We start from the raw sequence: 21,716 nt of genomic DNA, 5'->3' as shown, positions 1-21,716 counted from the left end.
CCATATCCTTGACCAGGGACAGGTATGCGTAGTCCGGGTATATTCTTCACTCTTCAGTAATCTGTACAATGTCTTGGGACGGGTATGGGTGGCCCCTGTGTACTATTTACTCTTTGTATTCTTGACAATGTACTGGGAAGAGTTTGAGTAGTCCCTATGCACTCTTTACTCTTCCTGTGTTCCCCCGCAGGTCTCCCGCCGTTTACTTTACCTTGATCTGTAAGGGCAGGCATCACCGCGACCGTGTGCCAGGTTGGGTTGACACTGGATTGTTGATATTCTTCTGCTTCTTCAGACTCGTGGCTCTGCATAGTCCACTCTGTAGCAGTATCTGCATAGTTCAAGGACTGCGCAGTCCACGCTCTTTGGGTCACACCACCATTTTGCCTGCTTTCCTTCATCTTTCCATGCCTCCAGCAGGCTGGTTCACCCTGATGAGGGTTTTCCATTCTACATCAGCTTCTCCACATAAGCTGATTTGAAACTCCTTGGTTTCAGGACTCTCTTCCTAGTCCTCCTTCACTTCTTATATTGTTATTCATCTTATTCGACCAGCAGACGCTCATAGTCCTTTCTCTCTCTAATGAGCAATCGCTAATGCTTGGTTGTTCTTCTTCGTCACAGTGTTTTCCACATGTCAAACATTGGAGGTTATGTTACAATAACAAACAATGGTTTGTTTTGGGAGTCACATGAAGCACTGATGTTAAAGTTGGTCCAGAAAAAACGGTTCTAGGGTGTTCCTTCATGGAGCAGGAGTCCCTATCCCCAGCAGGGGAGTCTCTCCCTGGCCGCCACCCATAAGGGGAATGTTGGGTAGCAAGATCACCTGCCTAGCCTCACAGGCAAAGACTCCGCTCTGGAGAGAAGTGACGAGATCCCGTGAATCATCACAGCGGTTTGATACATAGTGTATGTTGGGGCAATGTTTTTCTAAGTGGTTTGTGAGACCTCATATTGGAGATTTGCAGTATGAGTGTCACAAAAGATGGACTGACCGGCCACTGAAAGGTTTGCTATATGTGCACTGCAATAATTGGAATATTCTAATCTTTCTTTTTTTCCCTCCCTTTTTTAGAAATGCTGTAAACATCCCGGTCTTTGCCAATGGGAATATCCAGTACCTTGCAGATGTAGAACGATGTCTGAAGGAGACCCGTGTGCATGGAGTAATGAGTGCAGGTCAGTGTAAGTGTGAACTGTGTACAGGAGCCATACACATGAATAGAAAAGGACAGTGCATCCAGAGTACCAATGTGCATGATGATCTCATAGCTTTGTGTGCTGGGGAAGGCACGCCTGTAAACTGATCCACGTGTTTTCACCACCCACTATTTACACATTTGCCTTTTAAGCATGATGTTTTCATCTCTGCCGTTTTTTGACGATTTATAAAAGGAAATGTCCCTCACCCCAAAAACTCAACACATACGTATTTTGCCCACAAAACAAAAACGTCAAACGACGATGGCGTAAACGCCACATTTAAAAGGCAAACGTGTAAATAGTTGGTGGCGAAAATACAGCATGAGCTGTAAACCACAAGTTAACTTGGGCCAGAGAATTGTGTGCATTTTAGGGCTGAGTGTGGAAGAAATCCTGATGCATGTATTTCTCAGATCACTGTGCGCAAGAGAACAGTTCATAACTAGCTCCTGACATATAGGATGTCAAATCCTGCTTTTCAAAAAGTAAATGGGTCAATGGACTTTTTGTTTTTTCACTGCAGTATGTTAATAGATTTTGCAAGTCGCAGCTCACTGTATCCCTTTATTATGTTTGATTTCTAAACCATCCTCTGACATAGGTCTTGTACTCTCCGCTGCAGCTTTAGGGTTTTACTCTCTTGTAAATGTTGAGCTTGTATTCATTTCTAAGGGCCTCATTATAAGGTTGCCGGTCCGGAAACAACGGTAACGGTAAGCTTGCCGGTACTGTTTTTTCCAGACCAGCAAACTATGCGTTCTGTGAGCGGGTGCCTTTTCGCCCCCTAGATCTAACCTGGCGGGTGGAACGGCACCCGCTCGCAGACCTTGACGGATGCACCGGCATCATTCATGAATGGTGCCGGTGCATCCGTCCTTCCCATTCCCATTGACTCCAGTGGGATTCAAATGGGAATGGGGAGTAATATTTTCCAGCGCCTAGCAATGAGGAATTACCGGGACCGCTGCGGCTGTAATGCGCTGGTAAGTCCCCATTGCCAGGCGCTGGAAAAAAAGACGCTGGCAGCAGCCATGCCGGTATTTACAGGCACAGCTACCGACGGACTCATAATGACCCCCTACGTCTTTGCACTGGGAATATCAAAAACTGTTATTGGTCCCCCTTGAGTCTACCATCTACCAAACTACACCCGCTACTGTTATGTTGGGGTTTTTTCTATTGCGCGCTATCACCCAGAGGTATCCTGACGCTTAGAGGGGAAGAAGGCTTCAAGAAGAGGGTTGATAGCCTAAAAAACGAATCAGTAATGGAAAAGGAAAGTTTCGAGCAGTTTACTGAAACTGAGGAAATCCTCATTCTGAAGGAGAGAGGAAGGGAGTTCCAGAGGTGGGAGGCGGCCACCGAGAATGTTCGATCGCTCCCTGTGACTGTCCTAAATCGAGGAACCACCAGAAGACCCAGTTTTGTCGTACGAAGGCCCTTGTAGGAACGTGGGCCGAAATCATCTCCTGAAGGAAAACCATTCCCTGGCTCTGCAGTGCACGGTGTGTCAGGCAAATAGTCTTGAACTTAATACAGCACTCGGTGTATACGGCATACAGCACTTGGCAGGCCACCAGTGGAGCTAGGTCAAAATAGGCAAAGCATGGGAAAATGTAGGCAAGCCTACCACCAAGCCTGCAAGAATTATATTTACACAGTTTTGGGTTTGCTAGTAATATACAGTCACCTACTAAACTTATAATATGCAAACAGTCACTAAATCCTCTTTGAATGCTCTTAATATCAATTGAAGAAATTGTCTGTTGACAGAGGACTTGCATCCTCTGGCAACAAACCTGATTTAACACTTTTGTATTTGTTAATATATAACCTTATAACACTAATACACATAAAGAGGGCACAAAATATAATACCCTTTAAGAATTCATATCTTGTTATAAAATCATGTTAAAATGTCTAACTCTAAATTCATATAAATAAACACAGACATTACGCACTTCATTCTTTTGTGATAAAACCAATAATAAGGAACAAGTAAGATCAAAAATGCATGATCAGTTATATTCCCACTCCAGGAATCATCTTAAATAACCTTTGCCAAATAAATAAATGTTGAAAAATTAAATTTAAGATTTTCAGCTGAGTATATAAAAGCCCATGCCTGGTCACCAAACAGGTAGTCAACATTCAGAAAACCTTCATATCCTTAATCATACAGATCGAGGAGCAAAACACAATCGGTGAGAAGGTGTCAAGGTGTTTCTATCTCTTTTTTTGCAGATGTGCCACAATCGTTCCTGCAAAGGAATGGATGACCAAGCTACAATGTGATCGAGCATAGGTAATTGTGGCACACAAAGTTAGAGGAGACATCTTCTAATCTTTGTATTACTGATCTTTATAATGTACTTAAAAGGAGCGTTAATAGGGAAGCCTCGTATTACATAATTAAAGAAAGCACATTTCATGGTTAGAAGTGAAATGTTCTTATTTCTATCCCAAATGAGGGCCTTCTGTTTAACTCCCCTTAATGCCAGACCTATGTTCATGGGATCAGTAGCAACAAAGTCCAAACATTTAGAGCCTTTGAAGGATATTCGGAGTTCATTATGGCAGCATATAATAATAAATTACAGCTAGCAATTCTCTTCAATCTTAGAGTTAGGGGAGTTGTCTTAAAGTCCTACTAGCAGTATAATTTTATTAAGCTATGGCAGTGGTTTGTAGATCCCCAACTCTTAGTATTAGTCTGTACTAGATCAGGATGTCCGGCTTATCTTAAGAGGAAGATGTGAGCTATAGGTAAGTACTCTGAGGCACAACAGAGATGCACTTTAACATATATTTATATAAAAGATACATATTTATTACATTTACACCAGAATCACTTTAAATACTTCAGACGTTTACGATAGAACATTTAGGAATACTAGATAATACACTTCAAAGGGCATTTTCACTTTTGTGGTTGTTCGCGGTTACATTTGTAGCAATGTTAGAAAGGGAAAGGACAAGGTTATCTTATTATCAGCAATTGCGCACTCATGCGGTTTTCAACAGGTCGTACAGTAATGCATTTACTCTGCAAACACATATAGAAAAGTCACTTAAAGGGAGGAAAAGAAGTGGTTAGTACAACATGAGCTTTGTTCAAGGTTCTAAAAACAGTTTCTTCGCCTGGCAAGTCTTTTAAATCCAAAAATGCAACCCTAGCTAGAGGCAGTTCGCAGAGGGCTTGAAGTCTTGACAAACAGCGAATAATGAAGAGTTCCTGCGGATTTCCTCCAGTGTCTGTTATTGAAGCAGCAAGTTAGCAACTAACAAAGGAGCCCTAAAAATGGACTTGAGTAGGGGCCACAAGCTGCTGCTTCGGTCAGCGGTAAGAGGGGTTGTCCTGGACACCTCTATGTGCCCTCCAACGCTCTGGAGCGGCTTCTTGGAATAAGGTAAGCAATACCTTTTTCCCCACAGTACCTTTGGTTTGAAGTAAGTGTTCGTGTTGGCTTCTCTGCGATGTGGCTGCTCTGGAACCCGACTTCTGGATTCCTTGGTCTGATGACTGAAGGCAGGACAATGGATGGTGTCGCTCAGCAGCATTCTCGAGTGAGGACCTGTAGCACGACTTTCAGCAACTTCTCTGTTCACTCTGCGGTTTTGGCGCCTTTTAAGCAGCACCAATATTAGACTAGCCTCCTCTCCTCCACTTAAATCATGTGAGCATCTCACAGTCAAATTACAAACTTCCCCTAAAAGCACTATCACGCTGCATTTAATTTACAGACCCCCGGGCCCACCTGGCTCATTTGAGGCAGAAATCACCTCACTAGTTGCCGAAAGTTCCAAACCGTCAGCACAAATGATTATACTTGGAGACTTCAATCTTGGGTTTAATGACCCTCTCGACACCCCAGCCATTGCCCTGGCCACGGCATTAGGGGAGCATGGCCTTAAACAATTCTGCTCCAAACCCACCCACTCAAAGGGCAGAATCCTTGACTGGATAACCGCCCTTAACTGCAACATTACCATGAAAGATCCCATACAGCTCATTTGGACCGATCACTGTTCCTCCCATTTGACATTAATACCAGCAATCTAGTGCATAAAAAGCCTATTATTGCACCTGCCTGTCAACTAGGAAAAAGAGTAACATCACAGCGGAAGCCTTAATACCCTTGGTGATCCCTACTCTGAACGCACTTCCAGCTACAACTGACTTGAACCAATTGGTCAACGTCTATAACGATTCCATGGCCAAAGCCATCGACATCATTGCCCCACTGAAAATGCGCAAAGGGAAACCTAAAGCGCACCTGAATACTTGGTACACCCCGGAGCTCAAAACTCTCCGTCAACAAAAAAGTAAACTCGAAGCACTATGGAAATCAGTGCCTTCAGTAAATAACAGAACTAATCTCACCAATATCTCCACTCTCTACTAAAATGAGATTACACGCGCTAAGAAAGAATCTCTCAACACTAGGATCTCCCAGGCAAGCTCGAGCACAAAGGAGCTCTTTAACATCCTAAAGGAATTAGAAAACCCCACTCCTCCCACTGACTCTTGCACTAAGGATAAACATTGGTGCACAGGGATCCAGAATGCTCTTGCTAACAAAATTTCAGGGCTCCAAACCAAAATTGACAACAAACGACAACAACTCACTCCTGGTCCTACCTCCAGTTCCACCCCTCTTCCACCTACCGCCACTAGCTCAGGCTTTACCTTCAAAAAGGTATCCAAACCGGAGGTACAGAAAATGATAGCATCTTTGAAACCCTCGAACTGCAAGGGGGACAGTTGCCCCGCACAGATCATAAAAGATGTAGCCAGGGATCTCTCCCCCTTCATTACTAAATTAATAAACCTGTCTTTCTCCAATAACCTGGTCCCCAGTAATCTGAGACAATCCTGGGTCCTACCACTACTAAAATAAACCACTCTCGACCCTGACATACCCACGAATTATAGACCCATTACCACCGTCCCATTCTTACTAACAATTCTTGATAGAGTGGCCTATTTACAAATCCAGGATTACCTTGAGACAAAGCATTTACTAGGAACTCGACAATCTGGCTTTCGACTACAACACGGGACAGAAACGGCCCTTGTTGATCTCAAGTGCCAGATAGACGAACTCAAAGATAAAGGTAAGGCTGCCATTCTTCTTCTCCTCGACCTCTCCGCTGCCTTTGACCTGGTCGACCACAAACTCCTGTGCAACCATTTGTCATCGGCAGCACACTTCTCCCACTCTGCGGTCACATGGATCCAATCCTTCCTGGACAATAGGACCATGCGGGTCTTCTCACCCTTGCAGCGGCCGACCCTATTCCCATTACCTGCGGTGTCCCACAAGGATCCTGTGTCTCACCTACTTTGTACAATATATTTACAAAGCCCCTATTCGACAAGCTGGACAATCTGGGTGTCACCTACACGAACTACGCAGATGACACCCAGATACTCCTCACTCTATCCGGTAATTACAACGTGGACGCCAAATGGATCAATGAAGTCTTCTCCATCATTCAGGCATGGATGGCCACACATGGCCTCTGCCTGAATGATGATAAAACCAAACTGCTTCTTGTCGGCTCACCCAATACCATCCGGAAACTCTGTCCCAGCTACACCAGCTTTACCATTGACGGTAACACCATACCCATCGGCAAGAGTGTAAAAACCCTCGGTTTCTATTTAGACACGAATACCAACCTAGCCAAACAATTTAATATGACTGCCTCAGCCACTGCCTACACTGGTAAATTAATCAGGGCCTGCAGACCATTGATCTCCCCCAACAACTGCCTCACTTTAGCCAGAGCACTCATTCAATCCAAATTGGACTACTGTAATAGTCTCTATGTAGGTGCCAACAAAACAGTAATCAACAAATTGCAAGTCTTACAAAATAACGCACTCCGTGCCGCCCTAAATATTCCCAGAAGAGAACATATCTCCGCTACAAGAATCGCATGCAAATGGCTCTCCATCCAACAAAAAATAGACCTATAAAGCTCTTAACCACCTAGCCCCGCCCTATCTCACTAACAAATTTACATTAAGACAGAACACCAGAACCACCAGATCCTCTAACACATTACAACTGACGGTGCCCAAATACTCCCTCAAAAGAGCTGGTGGATCCAGCTTCCCAGCTCTGGCCTCACAACTTTGGAACACCATTCCACTGGATATCAAATCCACACCCACCTTCCAACCCTTCAGAACTAAGGTCATCACTTGGTTACTCAACAAATAACCAACCATGTATGTATGCATAGCTAATGTACAAATGTTTCTTATGTTTGCCTATTATCATCATCTATGCACTAACTGCCTGCTTGTCAACCTTTACATATGCCTCATTACTGTTGTACTATTGTTCCCTACTGTTGCCTGTAACCTGATGTTCAAAGCGCACATATACCCCTGGGTCAAGAGCGCTATACAAATAAATAAACAAACAAACAAACAAAAACACGGGACGCCCGATCAATCTTCTTCGCTTCCTGCATACTCTGGGCGAGTTGGATCAGATCTCTGGAGTGTCCTTACGGGTTCAGCAAAGATTTGGATGGATTCGGCCTTTCCAAGACGATGCACTTGAAATGGGCAGCAGGTCTCCTGGTATTGGGATTACGCAGCTCTGGAAGCTCCTAGGACCTCGGGAGATGGCTTGTTTCAAAGTTCCTCTTGGGACTGGGTGTTCCCACAAGCCAAAGTGAAGGAGTCCTCTTCGGAGCTCCTCTGTCGCATAGAACACAGGGACAGGACAGCAGTTGTCGTTTCACGTTCTTGTAAAGGGTCTGCAGGCGTCTCTAGTCGTCTTCTTTGGTTTTCTGTTTCCTGTGGTCGACTTGCTTTACATTCCAGAAGCCTCACCTTTTATACAGTTACAGCACACACTCTGCAATCTCTGTCAGCTTTTTACAGAAAGGGGCGTTTGCTGTCCAATCAGGACAGCCAGAACCCCTGTGGGAGCACTCTGTCAGACTCTGGAAGACTCCTCTCCCACTTCCTGCCTGCCTAGACACTCTGGAGCCTAGGTGGGGATACCGCCAAAGGCAAAATGCACACACATACTGCCCCCTCCCAGAATGGTAGAAGACAGGGTAACAAAGAACAATCACACTAGTAATGGCGAAAAAAGAAGGAAGGCCCCAAGTTGGTACTTGGGTGCCCCTATTGTGCACTACCGAGGCTATGGACATAGCCTGCGATATAAAAAATACACAATAGTTGGTAGAACATGTCCACTGCCACCAGCCATAACTAGGTGATTGTCTAGCTGACTAAAAGAAAAGTCGCAGGAGCTAAAAAGTCACAGGAGCAGAGAGAAGGGGGATCTATGATATGATATGACAGGTTATTTACATCGCGCTTAATACCCAGAGGTTTCTAAGCGCGGACCCGGGTTCGAACCTGTGTTGCTCAGTGTCGTCTTGCTTCCAAGGCGAGCACGATGCCGCTGGGCTTTCCTTCCAAGATACCAAGTATGCTTTTGGCACTCCACATAAGGTGATTTATGCCAATCTCTCAGACCACAGGGTTTTGGGAGAGATACTTAGTATCTCTCTATCCTTAAGAACTAGTTACTTTAGGATATAGAAAATTAATCTTAAAGAGGGACCCAAAGGGTCCCCAGCAACACTGCCCATAAGGATCTGTGTGCTGCAATAGTAAAACACAGAGCTATGAAGCAGACAGACTCCGTAGTACAGGTGGAATACAAAGGATAGAGTTCCAAAAGACAAAGCCTACAAGAATGAATGAGAGGAAAAAGGCTCCACTGCGGATTGAAAGAAAAAGGTCTAGACGTCCAGTAAAAAGTGCTGGGGGTCCCATTAGGAGAGAGGATGAAGCACAAAAATGATAAATCTCCCTAACAGTTAGGAGGGAAACTAAGCCCAATTCACTATGAATTGCTTCAATCAGTGTGGAGTTAGACAAGCCCAAAGTATGTCGCCATATTTTGGCCTGTAGTTTGGTAAACCACAATGTTTCTTTGTTAGTAACTATCTCGATATCGTGTAGAGCACAAGGAAGGATATTTGCTCTATAAATTTGTAGCAGGCCTTCCAAAGAGTAACCATCATGATTAGATGCAAATTTCACAATAACATTGAATTTCCTGCTAACCTTTCCCGTTCTGTCACTTGCCAATAGATCGGTTGTTAACTTATCGGTTATGGGAACTCCCATATAAGTATATTTTTTAACCACTTCTATCGTCTCGTTATTTATCTTCCATTGCAAATTCAACTGCCAGCTTTAACAATCACTATTTTTGTTTTCTTACAGTTGATCGTAAGATTATTAAGATTGGCATCTTGATGTAATGCAGATAGACAATGCTGGAGCCCAATTGGTGTTCGATTGAGGAGGATGGTATCATCAGCATAGGTCAGCCATGAAGTTGGTTGCCGACCCACACGAGGAGGAAAATTGTTCCATTTACTTAAAACATCCTTAAGCTACGCCACATATAAGTTAAATAAGGTGGGGGCTAGCATGCATCTTTGTTTCAAGCCATGGTTGCTTTTGATAAGAAGCCCTTCCTGGTTTAACCTTAGTTGAACCATGGTACCGGAATATAAAGATTTAATAAAAATATAATATCAGAGGGTGCAACCCCCATGCCTTTAATTTAGCCCAAAAGAGATCTCAATTAACGTTATTGAAAGTGCAATAGTCTACAAAACATATGTATAATGCAGCACCCTTAGTAATAAGTGAATGAATAAATGAATAAAAACCCATAAATTAGCAAGTGTACAGATACCTTTTCTAAAACCAGTTTGTTGGCAGCTGAGTATTTTAAAATTCTCTTTCCATTTATTCAGCCTATCCAACAAAAAAAGCACAGAATATCTTAGAAGTGGAATCCACAAAAAAGGCCCCAAAGAAGTGCCAGGGAACTATTGGCACCTGGCTATGATAGCCAGGTGCCAATAGTTCCCTGGCACTTCTTTGGGGCCTTTTTTGTGGATTGTAATCCAGATCTATTTCTTCCCGCTAATAGGAATAGTTCCTGATTCCAAGATGGTCTCAAGCATATTTTGTAAAATCAGGGCCCAAATATTGGGATTTTCTTGAATTATAATATTTGCAACACCATCTTACCCAGGAGCCCTGGATTGTTTAAGTTTATTTATGACACATTGAATGTCGTCCACAGTAGTAATTAGTACACCTTATTTAGCATTGTTCGCATAGTCACTAAGGAGGGGCTTTATCTAGCTTTACTTGATGTAATCCTGAAGTATGATGCAGATGCGACAGATCTTAGTTTACATAGACATTTATTGAATTCTAATACATAAATCCCATTAGCACTCCGCAGAAGCAGACACCCTCTCTCTGCTCCAAACGTTTCCTCTCCTGCTGCACTCGCTGTATTCCAGAACCACCCTCACTCGGACATTCCACACGTTTCACATTCTCACCTGCTTAGCAAGCACACTAAATCCACTACAAATCCCAATACATGTGTAATCCAATTTGTCTCCGAGATGGGATTAATTTTATTTAGCTGTACCCAGATTAGAATAATATTTGATAATAGACCAGAATTTCCTAGCGCGGAGGAGTCTAAAGCGTTGTACATTGGGCAGTAGCTGTTGTACCTCTGTGGATTCTAATCCAGTTCTTATGTCTGGATTTGAGTTGTGAGATAGCACTTTTCCTTTCAGTAAGAGTCAAGTCCGATCTTTTGATCTCTTTAATATCCATCTTCAGTAATTTCTTCTTAGCACCAATTAAAGTATTGTTAATCCAATATCTATCATTTTTAGGCTAGATATGTTTTTTCTGCAATGCTGCAATATTACCAAAGGCTATGTCCAAGAATCCACATTATGGATCAATTTGTCTTCCAGTGTAGTTACGGCAGTAACACCATGGCTATTCGTATTTACCTATGTTGCACAAGCTCAAGAGAATTATCAATGGAGAAACGCTGGTAGTTAAATCACCCATGCTTACAAACTGGTTTAAAGGATGAGCGTGTAGCCGTTCATCCAAAAGTCCCTCGACATAAGTCGTAATCATTGTGGTAAGAGTTCCCAGGGGGACTGTGTATATTAATAAGTCGTTGCAGTCCTGAGTGTACGTCCACATTTATCACATAATAATCACATTTTCATTTTGAGATATACATTACTGTTCCCTGCAGAAATATGGTTCCATACACCTATAATTAAGCCCCAAATGGATTATCCACACCGCCTTTTCTAGCTAATCTCTGGGAAATCTGGTAACCATCCAGGGAATACATTTCAGTCATCCAGGTTTCTTGAAGACAGAATAAATCACTCGCCAATAAATAGTTTTGCCCTTTGTATTTTGGGTAAAAGAGCCAAAACCTTTGGTATTGCATGATAACTGTTTACTCGTATTTTCACTCGGACTGTATCATGCAACTATATCAAACACACTTTCCTGTATTTGGCGTGACCCTGGCTAGTGTCCTGTTAATAACCTCAAGTATCCTCCTGGTCAGTGTATCCATATCGAATGTAGTAGGATTAATTGGAGGCTCCATAGATTTCTGTACCGGTTTAGTATTTCCCACATTGGTATGGGCCTATTTGCATTCAACAACATATCCCTTATTGACAAGTTCACAAGAGTGGGTCTTAACCAGTTCAGCAATAATATGGGACACAAAATGAACAATAGTCCAATTAGGCTCGTTTACGGATTTTCGCCTATGCTATATCATTAGTCGTGATCATTTGAAGAGATGCATAGCATTGAAATAGTGACAGAATATTGTGCCAGTTTAGAAAAGGTCTTAGGATAGATGCTTGGAATTCCGTAATTTTAACTGATTTTGGCAAGTATTGGGTAGCCCATTGTTCAAGTATACAGTGCAGTGAATTGGGCAAAACCGTACAGGACATGTACGTATTTTCCAGTTTATTAGAAGTCACAGTATCCAGATGTTCTTCAGTTTAGTGAGCGGTCAGCTGTGCTCCAAGTTGCAACAAATGAGTTAGATTCCACTGGAGCAGTTTTTTTTGTTTTTTTTTAGCCGTGACTCCAAAACTTTATTTGGAAGAGATCGAGGTACACTCTCAGGGGCCACAATAGACTTGGCAACAGGAGTAATTTCAAAACACTCAGCAGATTCAAGACACATCAGATCACAGGAAGAAGCAGCAGAAAGCGATTGTGATCTATTCAATGGGGTCTTCCTAATTGCTGGAATAGTATTGACGTTCACCCTTCTCTGCTCCTTGACTCTCCGCCTTGTGCATGACTCAATCACTTAGGAGGCTTACTGTCAGGGATACGAGTATTATGGTTAGCATTAGAGCTAACCTGGTCATTCCTTAATCCCACTCAAGAGTCATGTGTTGGTAAGATATTTGTGTCGCGCATACTTATGATCAATGTTTGAGCCTGCATGGCCACCCCAGAATGTAACTTTATTTGTTCAACTACAACTGGGGCAACCCCCACATTATTGGCTTCCAATACTGTGCCCACCAAGCACCACAGACCATCTTTAATAATGTGCTGTTCTTTATGCAAATTGTTGGAGAGAGCCAGAATTGCCTTCCACATTACTGTCATTTCATTCTCTACATAATGTTCATCTACGGACAAGTCAGATGACGAAAAAGATGAGTAATGCGCAAGGGGGAGGGGGCATAAATGCTCTCTGCTATTCTTACCAAATCAAGGAAATTTGAGTTCTCAGGCATATATCTGCAATATTGTCATTAGCTTCCTCCACTTGTGTACCACCCCTATTACACTGCAGGGAGATTATGGCTTCTTTCTGAAGGTTTGGGCAGAGGTTTAACAAGTAGTTATTGTCAATAGGCTCTGTCTCTGATCTATCAATAAGATTAGATGTGTCAATTAAAGATGCTTGTGGCCTATCAGCTGATGAATCACTATGTGCCTAATTCACAGAAGCGTTTTTATAATGGCAAAACCCCATTGGAAAATGCTCTGTGAATTAGGCCCTATGTGTCGCATGATGACTTAGTGGGTTCGTAAAAAGTAATTTCACCTTCAGCGTTTAAGAGCAACCCCTTCTTTTCTTTTACATTGTTAATCATGGCAGCCGCCGCAGGGTTTGCCTGTATCTTCGTTTTTTTGCTTTTCTTAATTAAATTGTTAATCTCAGTTGTGTGCTTACCAGACACTGGGGCTGTGCTGTGCACTTGGTATTTTCTTCTTGAGGATGGCATATGTAATATTTTTCAGTTACAGTTCAGAAATGCTTACGTGCCGTTAATTGATAATAAACGAAGTCCAGAATCCATGTACGGCCAACAGCTGCAGCAAATTAGCTTCTTCAGAGTAATGGAAGGGTCCACCCCGCCACATCCGACCTCAGAAGACGACAGTAAACCACTTCTCCAGCCACTTGCTGCGCCATGCTGCTGCAATGAAAAGAGTGTAAGTAACAGGCAGCAGCAAGGCTCACTGGGAATATGGCCACCTCCAGAAGTAAACAGAAAATAAATCCTCTGTAGTTTCCAGCATAGGTTCAATACAGTAAACCACTTCACCAGCCACTTGCCGCACCCGATTACGTACTGAGAATAATTATCAACAAAGTAGAATTGTGCCTTTGCCTTCCAGTGGTAATGCAGGAAGTGCTGGGGCTGCTCCCAGTAGAAGTAATGGTGTTCCTGCCACTAATGAAGGAGAAGGTGGTGATGATGTTGATGGTGATGATTCCCCTAATGTCTCCCTGTCAACCTCCGATGCTGAGGCTATATGGGAACTCAAGAAAGAGAAACTTAGGCTAAGAGAAAGAAAGAGTTCAACAGGGCTAAACTTTAATCTGACAGGATTGACAAGCAAAAGGATAGGGATCATCAGCTGGTGCTTGCTAGGCTGCAGGCAACACAATGCTCCTCTAAAGGATCTGGGACTGGTTCTGGGCATTTTTTTCCTAGGTTTCCTAAAGATCTGCTCAGTATGTATGATGAAAAAGATGACATTGTTTGGCTGATGTTAGGGCAAGTTTTTCTAAATTCCAACTAAGGGCTTCTTCAAACCACACAAATTAGGCAACTTGGGCAATACAGAATCTACAACTCTAGTATAAGCCTGTACCACCTGGGATGAGGGTAGCATGGACAGATCAGCCAGGCTTATCTTAGGAGGGAGAGAGGGCTGTAGGTCAGTACAAAAAAAACGCCTCCAGGATACACATTGCGACACCTGGGAAGGTTTATTCTTGCCGCCGCTACTTTTGCACGGTGACATCTGAAAACATGTGCATCTTAATTGAAAATAGTGCTGCTTGTTTCTATTATTCAGGTCTGCAGCACGAAACAACAAGATTCAAACCTCTTTTACTGCCTTACAGCCGTTATTACACAGCGTTCTCCTGAGCATTACTTAGCAACGTGAGTAATGGGCACGTTGTTTGCAGTTTCAAGCTACAAGATGTTCCCATTAGCTTAAATTCTGCTCATGGATTGGCCAGACTCTTCTTTAACCGCCCACCAGCTTCACCGGCAGGTGGCCACCCTCTCAAGGGCCTCGGAATAAGGGCCTGTCTGTGCCCTGGACTCCATTCATCTCGTCGGAACTCCGAAAGTGAGAGGGCAGGAGCCCTCTCCCTCCAGGATACACATTGCGACACCTGGGAAGCTTTATCCTTGCCACCACTACTTTTGCACGGTGAGATCTGAAAACATGTGCATCTTAATTGAAAATATCACTGCTTGTTCGCTATTTTTCCGATCTGCTGCATTGAAGTAATCTGCAGCACGAAACAACGTGATTCAAACTACTTTTACTGCCTTACCTCCGTTGTTGATATTACACAGCGTTCTCATGAGCATTACTTGGCAACGTGAGTAATGGCCGCGTTGTTTGCAGATTCAAGCTACAATATGTACCCATTAGCTTGAATTCTGTTCGTGGATTGGCCAGACTCTTCTTCAAGCGCCCACCAGAGTCACCGGCCGGCGGAAGCCAGCCGCTCTCTCAAGGGCTGTGGAAGAAGGGCCTGACTGTGCCTGTCCAGGCCGGTAGGGACGAGGGCCGTTGCTCTATCTTTCATCGGTCTATGCTACACGTAGAGTACCTACCTCATACTACACTTCTGAGGCCTTCCAAACTTGCCTGCCTACCAGACTCCCTTTCATCTCCTTGGCAAAATCAAGACTCAAGTTTTCAGCACTACCGATAGTATGTGCTCTGAACCCTCCCTGTATTGATTAACTTGTCATGTTATTAGCACTGATCACGCACCTAGCCTATATCACGGGCCAACAATTTCTTCAACCTGCATGCTTTGCCCTGCGCATATGTACTCATTATATATTTGGCATTCACGGCTCTTGCACCGATGTGCCTTCCTCCTCGCATTTTGTCATCACTTCATGTAAAGTAACATGACCGTAAGAACATCTATATGTACTTTTTGCAGCCTACTGTTTAAGTACTTACCTTCACTATGGTCCAGGACCAGCATACGTAAGCTGATATTTGTTATTGTACTAGGAAATACGGCAGTTTTTCATTGCAAGGTTAGAGTGTATGCTATCATTGTATGTAGACGATTACTGTGTTGATTTCTTGTCTAGCGTAATTTGACTCCCTCCATGACGATCTCCACTTGCACATACAGGCTACCACGCTAGATATGTATTTGCCTGGGACATATATTTCAAGTGGGCTTAGGGCTGAAGATCGAAACAACTTGCTCGGCAACTTCCACATCTTGCCTCTACGTACAGGTAATGACGGTTTACGGCATACATACGGTCTGTTGCTATGTATGACTCAACCTTAGCCGTATGTTACTTTCATACATACCTTGCCATAAAGTAAGGACAGGAATAGTGCCTGTGAACAGATAGTTCTAAATTGGAACTTTCGCACCACAACAAACATCTAAGGATTGCCATCGACCAAATTCACTATCTACTAATTGAATGACATCCCCACTTAGGTACCACACCGGCAACCCAAGCTATGTATGCAGTCACTACTACCTTTGTAGGCCTACTGGTATTACTTATTGGCAGCAGCAGCACACTTGCTCTAGCCACAGATACCACTAACCATATCGTCGATCGCCAATAACATACGTCTTGGGACTTATTTAAGGTCAGCATCATGCGCTCACCTACCATGACTATACCTACGCCTCAATCAAATGGCATAAAACCAACCAAATTCCTTCCACTGCTCAATCACTGACTTTCTAATAACAGCTCCTCAGTCCAAAACTATAAAACCGACTGCATTCTTTCCACAATTAAATCCTGCAGCCAATAATCCTTATCCCTCTTACATTTACACCTTTGGTTCTACTACCCTAACTCCCGAACAATGGATTCAATGATTTGGCACAAGGCCTACAACCAAACCAACCTTGCGCTACCAATATCAGAAATGACAGGCTGGGATCCGGACAGAACAACTATTATACACCTTCTCCTAATCCCAACTACTAACCCAATCTGAACAATTTTGCGAAGAGGAGGTCTAAACTTAAAACAAACCAAGGTACTAACTTGTCCGGTCAGAAAACTCCATTTTATGTTCCTATCCAACCAGATACTAACCCTCCACAGATCAAAGGGGCCCTGATCAATGCGATATCTATGGTAGCCCATGCTGTAGACATCGCCGACCTGATATCAAAACAACTTGACTTTCTAGAAATAACAGAGACCTGGCTCCATGCAGCTGCAGGACCCTCCCTCTCACTTGCTATTCCAGACAAATTTACCATTCTAAGGCTAGATGGAGAATCTTCCAGAAGAGGTGGCATTGCCTTAATTGCCAAAACTAATCTGGGTCTAAGGGTCTCGACACATCCTCCAATCCCGTCAGGTGAACTCTTGACAGTTCAACTGCCACTCTCAGCCTCACGCACCATAACTATGCACCTATTATACAGACCACCAGGCCTTATTACTTCATTCGAAGACATCGTCACAGCATTACTCTCTAACAATGCTAAACCGATTTCTCAAATCATAGTACTTGGAGACTTCAATCTTGGACTCAATGACCGGCATGATCAGCATGCCTTGGCACTTGCTAATACTATTGCGGAATTAGGCTGTACTGAAAGGGTCAACATGCCAATACACTCTAAAGGAAGACCCTTAGACTGGTTGGCAGATGCAAGACTACAATAACGTCCAACGAACCTTGCGCCTGGACAGGTCATCACCTACTATCATTCACTATTCAACATGGGCCACAGCCTACGCCGACAAACCTTTTGGCACATCCCCTACTCACCAGAAATAAACGCATTATAACACTGCAAAATTTACTTTCACTCCTCCTTCCCATTACAAATCCTTTGCCTGCCAGTTCAGACCCGACAGCTCTCGTAGACTTATACAACTCCACGATTAATCAAGCCATAGAAAATATTGCACCCTTAAAAATGTGCAAAGGCAAACCCAGAGCCCACCTCAATTCATGGTTTACCCCCAATCTCAAAGCCATACGAGCAGAAAAAAGGAAGTTGAAACCCTTTGGAAAAATAACCCAACAGCCTTACACAAGGATTATCTCTTGAAAATTGCGGCAAAATATAAATCTGAGATCCTCCAAACTAAACGGGATACATACAATGACAGGAGAACTCTTTGTCATCTTAAGAGAACTTGAATCCCCAACTCCTCCAATTGATAGGTGCATCAAGGACAAGACCTGGTGTACTAATATTCAAACTGCATTGTCTAACAAAATATCTCTTCTACAAGAAAAAATTGAAGCATAAAAATAAAACCTTTCAAACTCCCTTTCACTGCAGGGATCTCTGCCAGACCCTACTAAACTACCTAATCGATTCAAATTTGCCCTGGTTTCTATCCACTGAAGTGGAGGACATTATAGCCTCCCTTAAACCGTCCAGATGCCAGGGAGACACTTGTACGGCATCTATGATCAAAGAAGCTGCAAGGGACCAAGCCCCGTTTATCACGACTCTAATCGACTCCTCATTCAACTCTTGCACTGTCCCTACCAATCTCAAGGATGCCTGGGTCCTCCCGCTTTTAAAGAAACCGACTCTTGACCCAAACATCATGACTGATTATAGACCTATAACAATGGTAATAAAAAATCATTCACAAGGCGGCTTACCTTCAGATACAGACCTACCTAGAGACCAACAATCTCATGGGGTTCCTGCAGTCTGGCTTTAGACCTAAACCTGGCACGGAAGCTGCCTTGATCGATCTAAAAATCCAAATGAATGACTTGAAGGACAAAGGAAAATGCCTCTTCTCCAGCATGGGGTCTGGCATTGATTCACATGCTCGTGAATATTCCCCGTCGTCAGGTTGGGAATCCTCGTTAAAAGAAATAATCGATTTCAGTTTCACTTCTGAACTGTCTTTCTCCTAACAACCAATCACTGGTCTCTGGGTCATACTGCCCCCTGCCAATGACTGCCCTCTACCTAAGACCCTCCTCTGGTAGCCATCTTCAGATTTTTTACCGCACGTTCAAGTGTTGGGAGTCCTCATGCTATAGTTCTCGAGCTTTTACTGCGTTTTGCAGTTTTTTAAAGAGTTTGCTCTATTTTTTTGGTCAATCGAGCCTCAAGCCCCATCGGTCAACCCTCCGATTAACAGAGACCTGTTTTTCGGATTCTTCGGCGCCCCTCAAGAGCAGATTTTCATCGAGTTTCTTCTTGGAGGTTTGCCCCGGCTGCAACCTACGCAATGTCTTTTTGGACGATGGTCATTCCCTGTGCCTGTACTCCCTGCATTCGGACACAACGCATGTGGAGGACCACTGTGTGGCTTGTTGGGAGATGGTGCCGCGCACGTAGATCGACCAAGGCAAGCGCCTCAACGAGTGGCTGCAGGCCACGGCCCCTGCTCTGGGTCAGTCCCAGCAGCATGCCTCCCCTGCTCCGACGAAGAAAGCTGAGCGGTCTTCTAAGACCTTTGAGGGTGCCCCTGCCGCGGGGGGCCAACATAAGGCTAAACACTGCACGTCCACTGCCTCTGGGAGCGCCGTGGCAATGGGCTTCTCGGCGGCCAGGTAGAGGTCAGCGTCTCCAGCACCTTCGACCACGATTCAACGCTCTGGATCTTCAAAGAAGAGGAAGTTGGACCATCCGGGCAAGCTCTTGGAGAAAACCCAGACCGGCCCTGCAGAGAAGGCCAAGGTGGAGCAGGGTGCCGACCCTCCCCCTAAGCTGAAGGCCACTGACTCGGCCAAAGTCGTGAAGGCCCAGGTGCATCAGGCGAAGACCCACACGTCCATCGAAGTGGCGGCAGCATCCCTCGCGAAGGCTGCCATGGTGGATCCGCAGGGCACGGCACCAAAGGCAAGAGTATCCCTGCCTGCCAGGAAGGAATCCTCTTTCCAGCCTATCGAAAAGACGCCGGAGAAGGTGATGCCCATCATTTTCCCCGAAACCGTCTCCCTTGGTTGCAGAGAAGGGGGGGGGCACAGTAGCCCTCCAGGGCACGGACATCTCAGAGGAGGAGGAGCTCACCTTCCTCCCCATCCGCCAGGAGGGACGATGCGTCAAGAGCAGACGCCACGGGAGGGATCCCGGCGAGGGCGACGACGAAGGTGACGACGAGGAGCAGCAGGGCGGTGACGACATGGAGGAGCGACCTAAACCGCAATCGCCTTTGTCTCTGTCGCCTTCACCTCTACCACCTCAACAACCATCTGGGGATATCTCGGTGGACGTTCTTACGGCTCTGCATACCATGTGCTCGGAGATCCGGACAAGGATGCCTCTTACGTCGGCGGCCACGCCCGCGGCGCCAAACCCATCGGAGGAACCACCATCCAAGCGAAGGAGAGTCCACCCCCTCCTCCGTTCCACCCTTCGCCTCCCTCCCTTCGACAGTGACAATTTGTTTGGGAAGACTGTGGACGAGTCCCTTCAGGCCATCAAGGCGGACACTGAGACAGCTCGTGCTTTGGGCACGCTCCAGCAGCGACGGCAGTCCTTTTGGACTTCTGGAGGAAAACCCCAAGGTTCTTTTAAAGGATTCGGAGGAGGTGCTTCGTCTTACCGTCAACCCTCCCGCTCGTCGGCCCATGAGACCTACAGGGGCCGTGCCAAGTCTGGAGGTGGACGTAATCTTCGTCGGGGCCCCCAAGGCGGCGCTTCAATGTCAAAACAAGACTGAACAAGACCTTCTGGACATGTCAGCGTCCTCTCCAGTCAAGCTTCCGGCAGTCGCAGATCTTCTCGCCAGAGAAGGAGGCGCGATTCTGCACCATGACCCAGGATCGCTGAACCTGAAGGCCTGGCTCCTGCAGCACTAGAGTTTGGGGATTGCGACCTCCCAGCGGATTGTAAGGTGGTGCTCGCCAAGGCCAGAGCTTCATCTACTCTCAAATGCTATGGGCACAAGTGAAAGAGTTTCCCCGTTTGGTGCCGTACCCAGAAGATCGACCCTCTATGAGTCAATGTTCCGCAGGTGCTTCCGTATTTGTTGTCGTTGGCCAAGGCAGGACTGGCCCATGCTTCCATCAAAGTGCATCTGGCAGCCATTTCCAGCTACACTGATCATCCTTATGGTCGCATTGTTTGGTCAAGTAGTTCATCAAAGGACTATTTCGCTTGTTTCCGCCAGTGAAGGCTCCGGCCCCGGCGTGGAAGCTTAATGTGGTGCTTACTAGGCTCATGGGTCCCCCGTTCGAGCCTATGCATTCAGTGACACTGAAATTTTTGTCATGGAAAACTGCTTTTCTTGTGGCCATCACCTCCGCATGACGAGTGGGAGAGATCCAGGCCCTCTCTTGTAAATCACCTTATTTGACATTCCTCGAGATGAGGCCGGTGCTGTGGACGCATCCCTCCTTCATGCCCAGGGTGCCGTTGGACTTTCATCTTAATGAGCCCTTGGTGTTACCTGTATTCTTCCCGACGCCTTTGTCACCGGCTAAGAGGTCTATGTGGCTAGAGCGCTAAAGTTCTATGTGGACTGCACAAAGGGTTTCTAGAAGACGTTGCAACTTTTTGTAAACTTTGGCCCTGTGAACCATGGGAAGGCACTCTCCAAGGCTTCCATTTCCGGGTGGCTCTCCGGCTGTATCACCCATTTTCACCGGTTGGCAAACTGACCGTTGCCTGGCTGTCCGAGAGCCCACTCGCCCAGAGCGATCGCTGCAACTACGGCGTTCCTGTCTCTTGTGCCTTGCAGAGACATCTGCAGAGCTGCTATGTGGAGGTCGACGCACATCTTCACAAAGTTCTACTGCGTCGACGGGGAGTCCAGGGAGGAGTCCAGAGTTGGCCATGCAGTGCTGCGCAACCTGTTCTCTTGAAGGTGAGCTTTATGAGGAGGTAAGAGAAGCTTAATGTTGAGTCTTGCCACCTCCCGTGGTTGTGCATTTGTGTAATGCTATCTATTCTTTATTCATGAGCATGTGAAACCATGCCAGACCCATGCTGGAGAAGGAACAAGTACTTACCTGTAACTGTTGTTCTCCAGCATGGGTCTGGCATGGATTCACATGCGAGCCATCCCGCCTACCCCTCCGCGGCCTTCTCTCGGTCCTACTGCCACTTTATGTGCTACCAAATCTGAAGATGGCTGCT

At 45.1% G+C, this 21,716-nt stretch overlaps 1 protein-coding gene across 3 annotated transcripts in view; it reads left to right on the top strand.

Annotated features, from left to right (window-relative positions):
- Nucleotides 1-21,716, top strand: part of DUS1L (dihydrouridine synthase 1 like) — a 249,797-nt gene that overhangs the window by 72,762 nt on the left and 155,319 nt on the right. For all 3 annotated transcript variants that reach the window (XM_069655325.1, XM_069655324.1, XM_069655326.1), the window contains one exon: nt 1,079-1,182. In XM_069655325.1, the coding sequence (XP_069511426.1) occupies nt 1,079-1,182 (104 nt within the window). The remainder of the gene's footprint in view (nt 1-1,078; nt 1,183-21,716) is intronic.

This window comes from Ambystoma mexicanum, chromosome 3q, assembly GCF_040938575.1.
Source record: "Ambystoma mexicanum isolate Mex_15411 chromosome 3q, UKY_AmexF1_1, whole genome shotgun sequence".
In the NCBI taxonomy this organism is placed as follows: domain Eukaryota; kingdom Metazoa; phylum Chordata; class Amphibia; order Caudata; family Ambystomatidae; genus Ambystoma; species Ambystoma mexicanum.
This window is presented reverse-complemented; position numbering and strand designations above follow the sequence as displayed.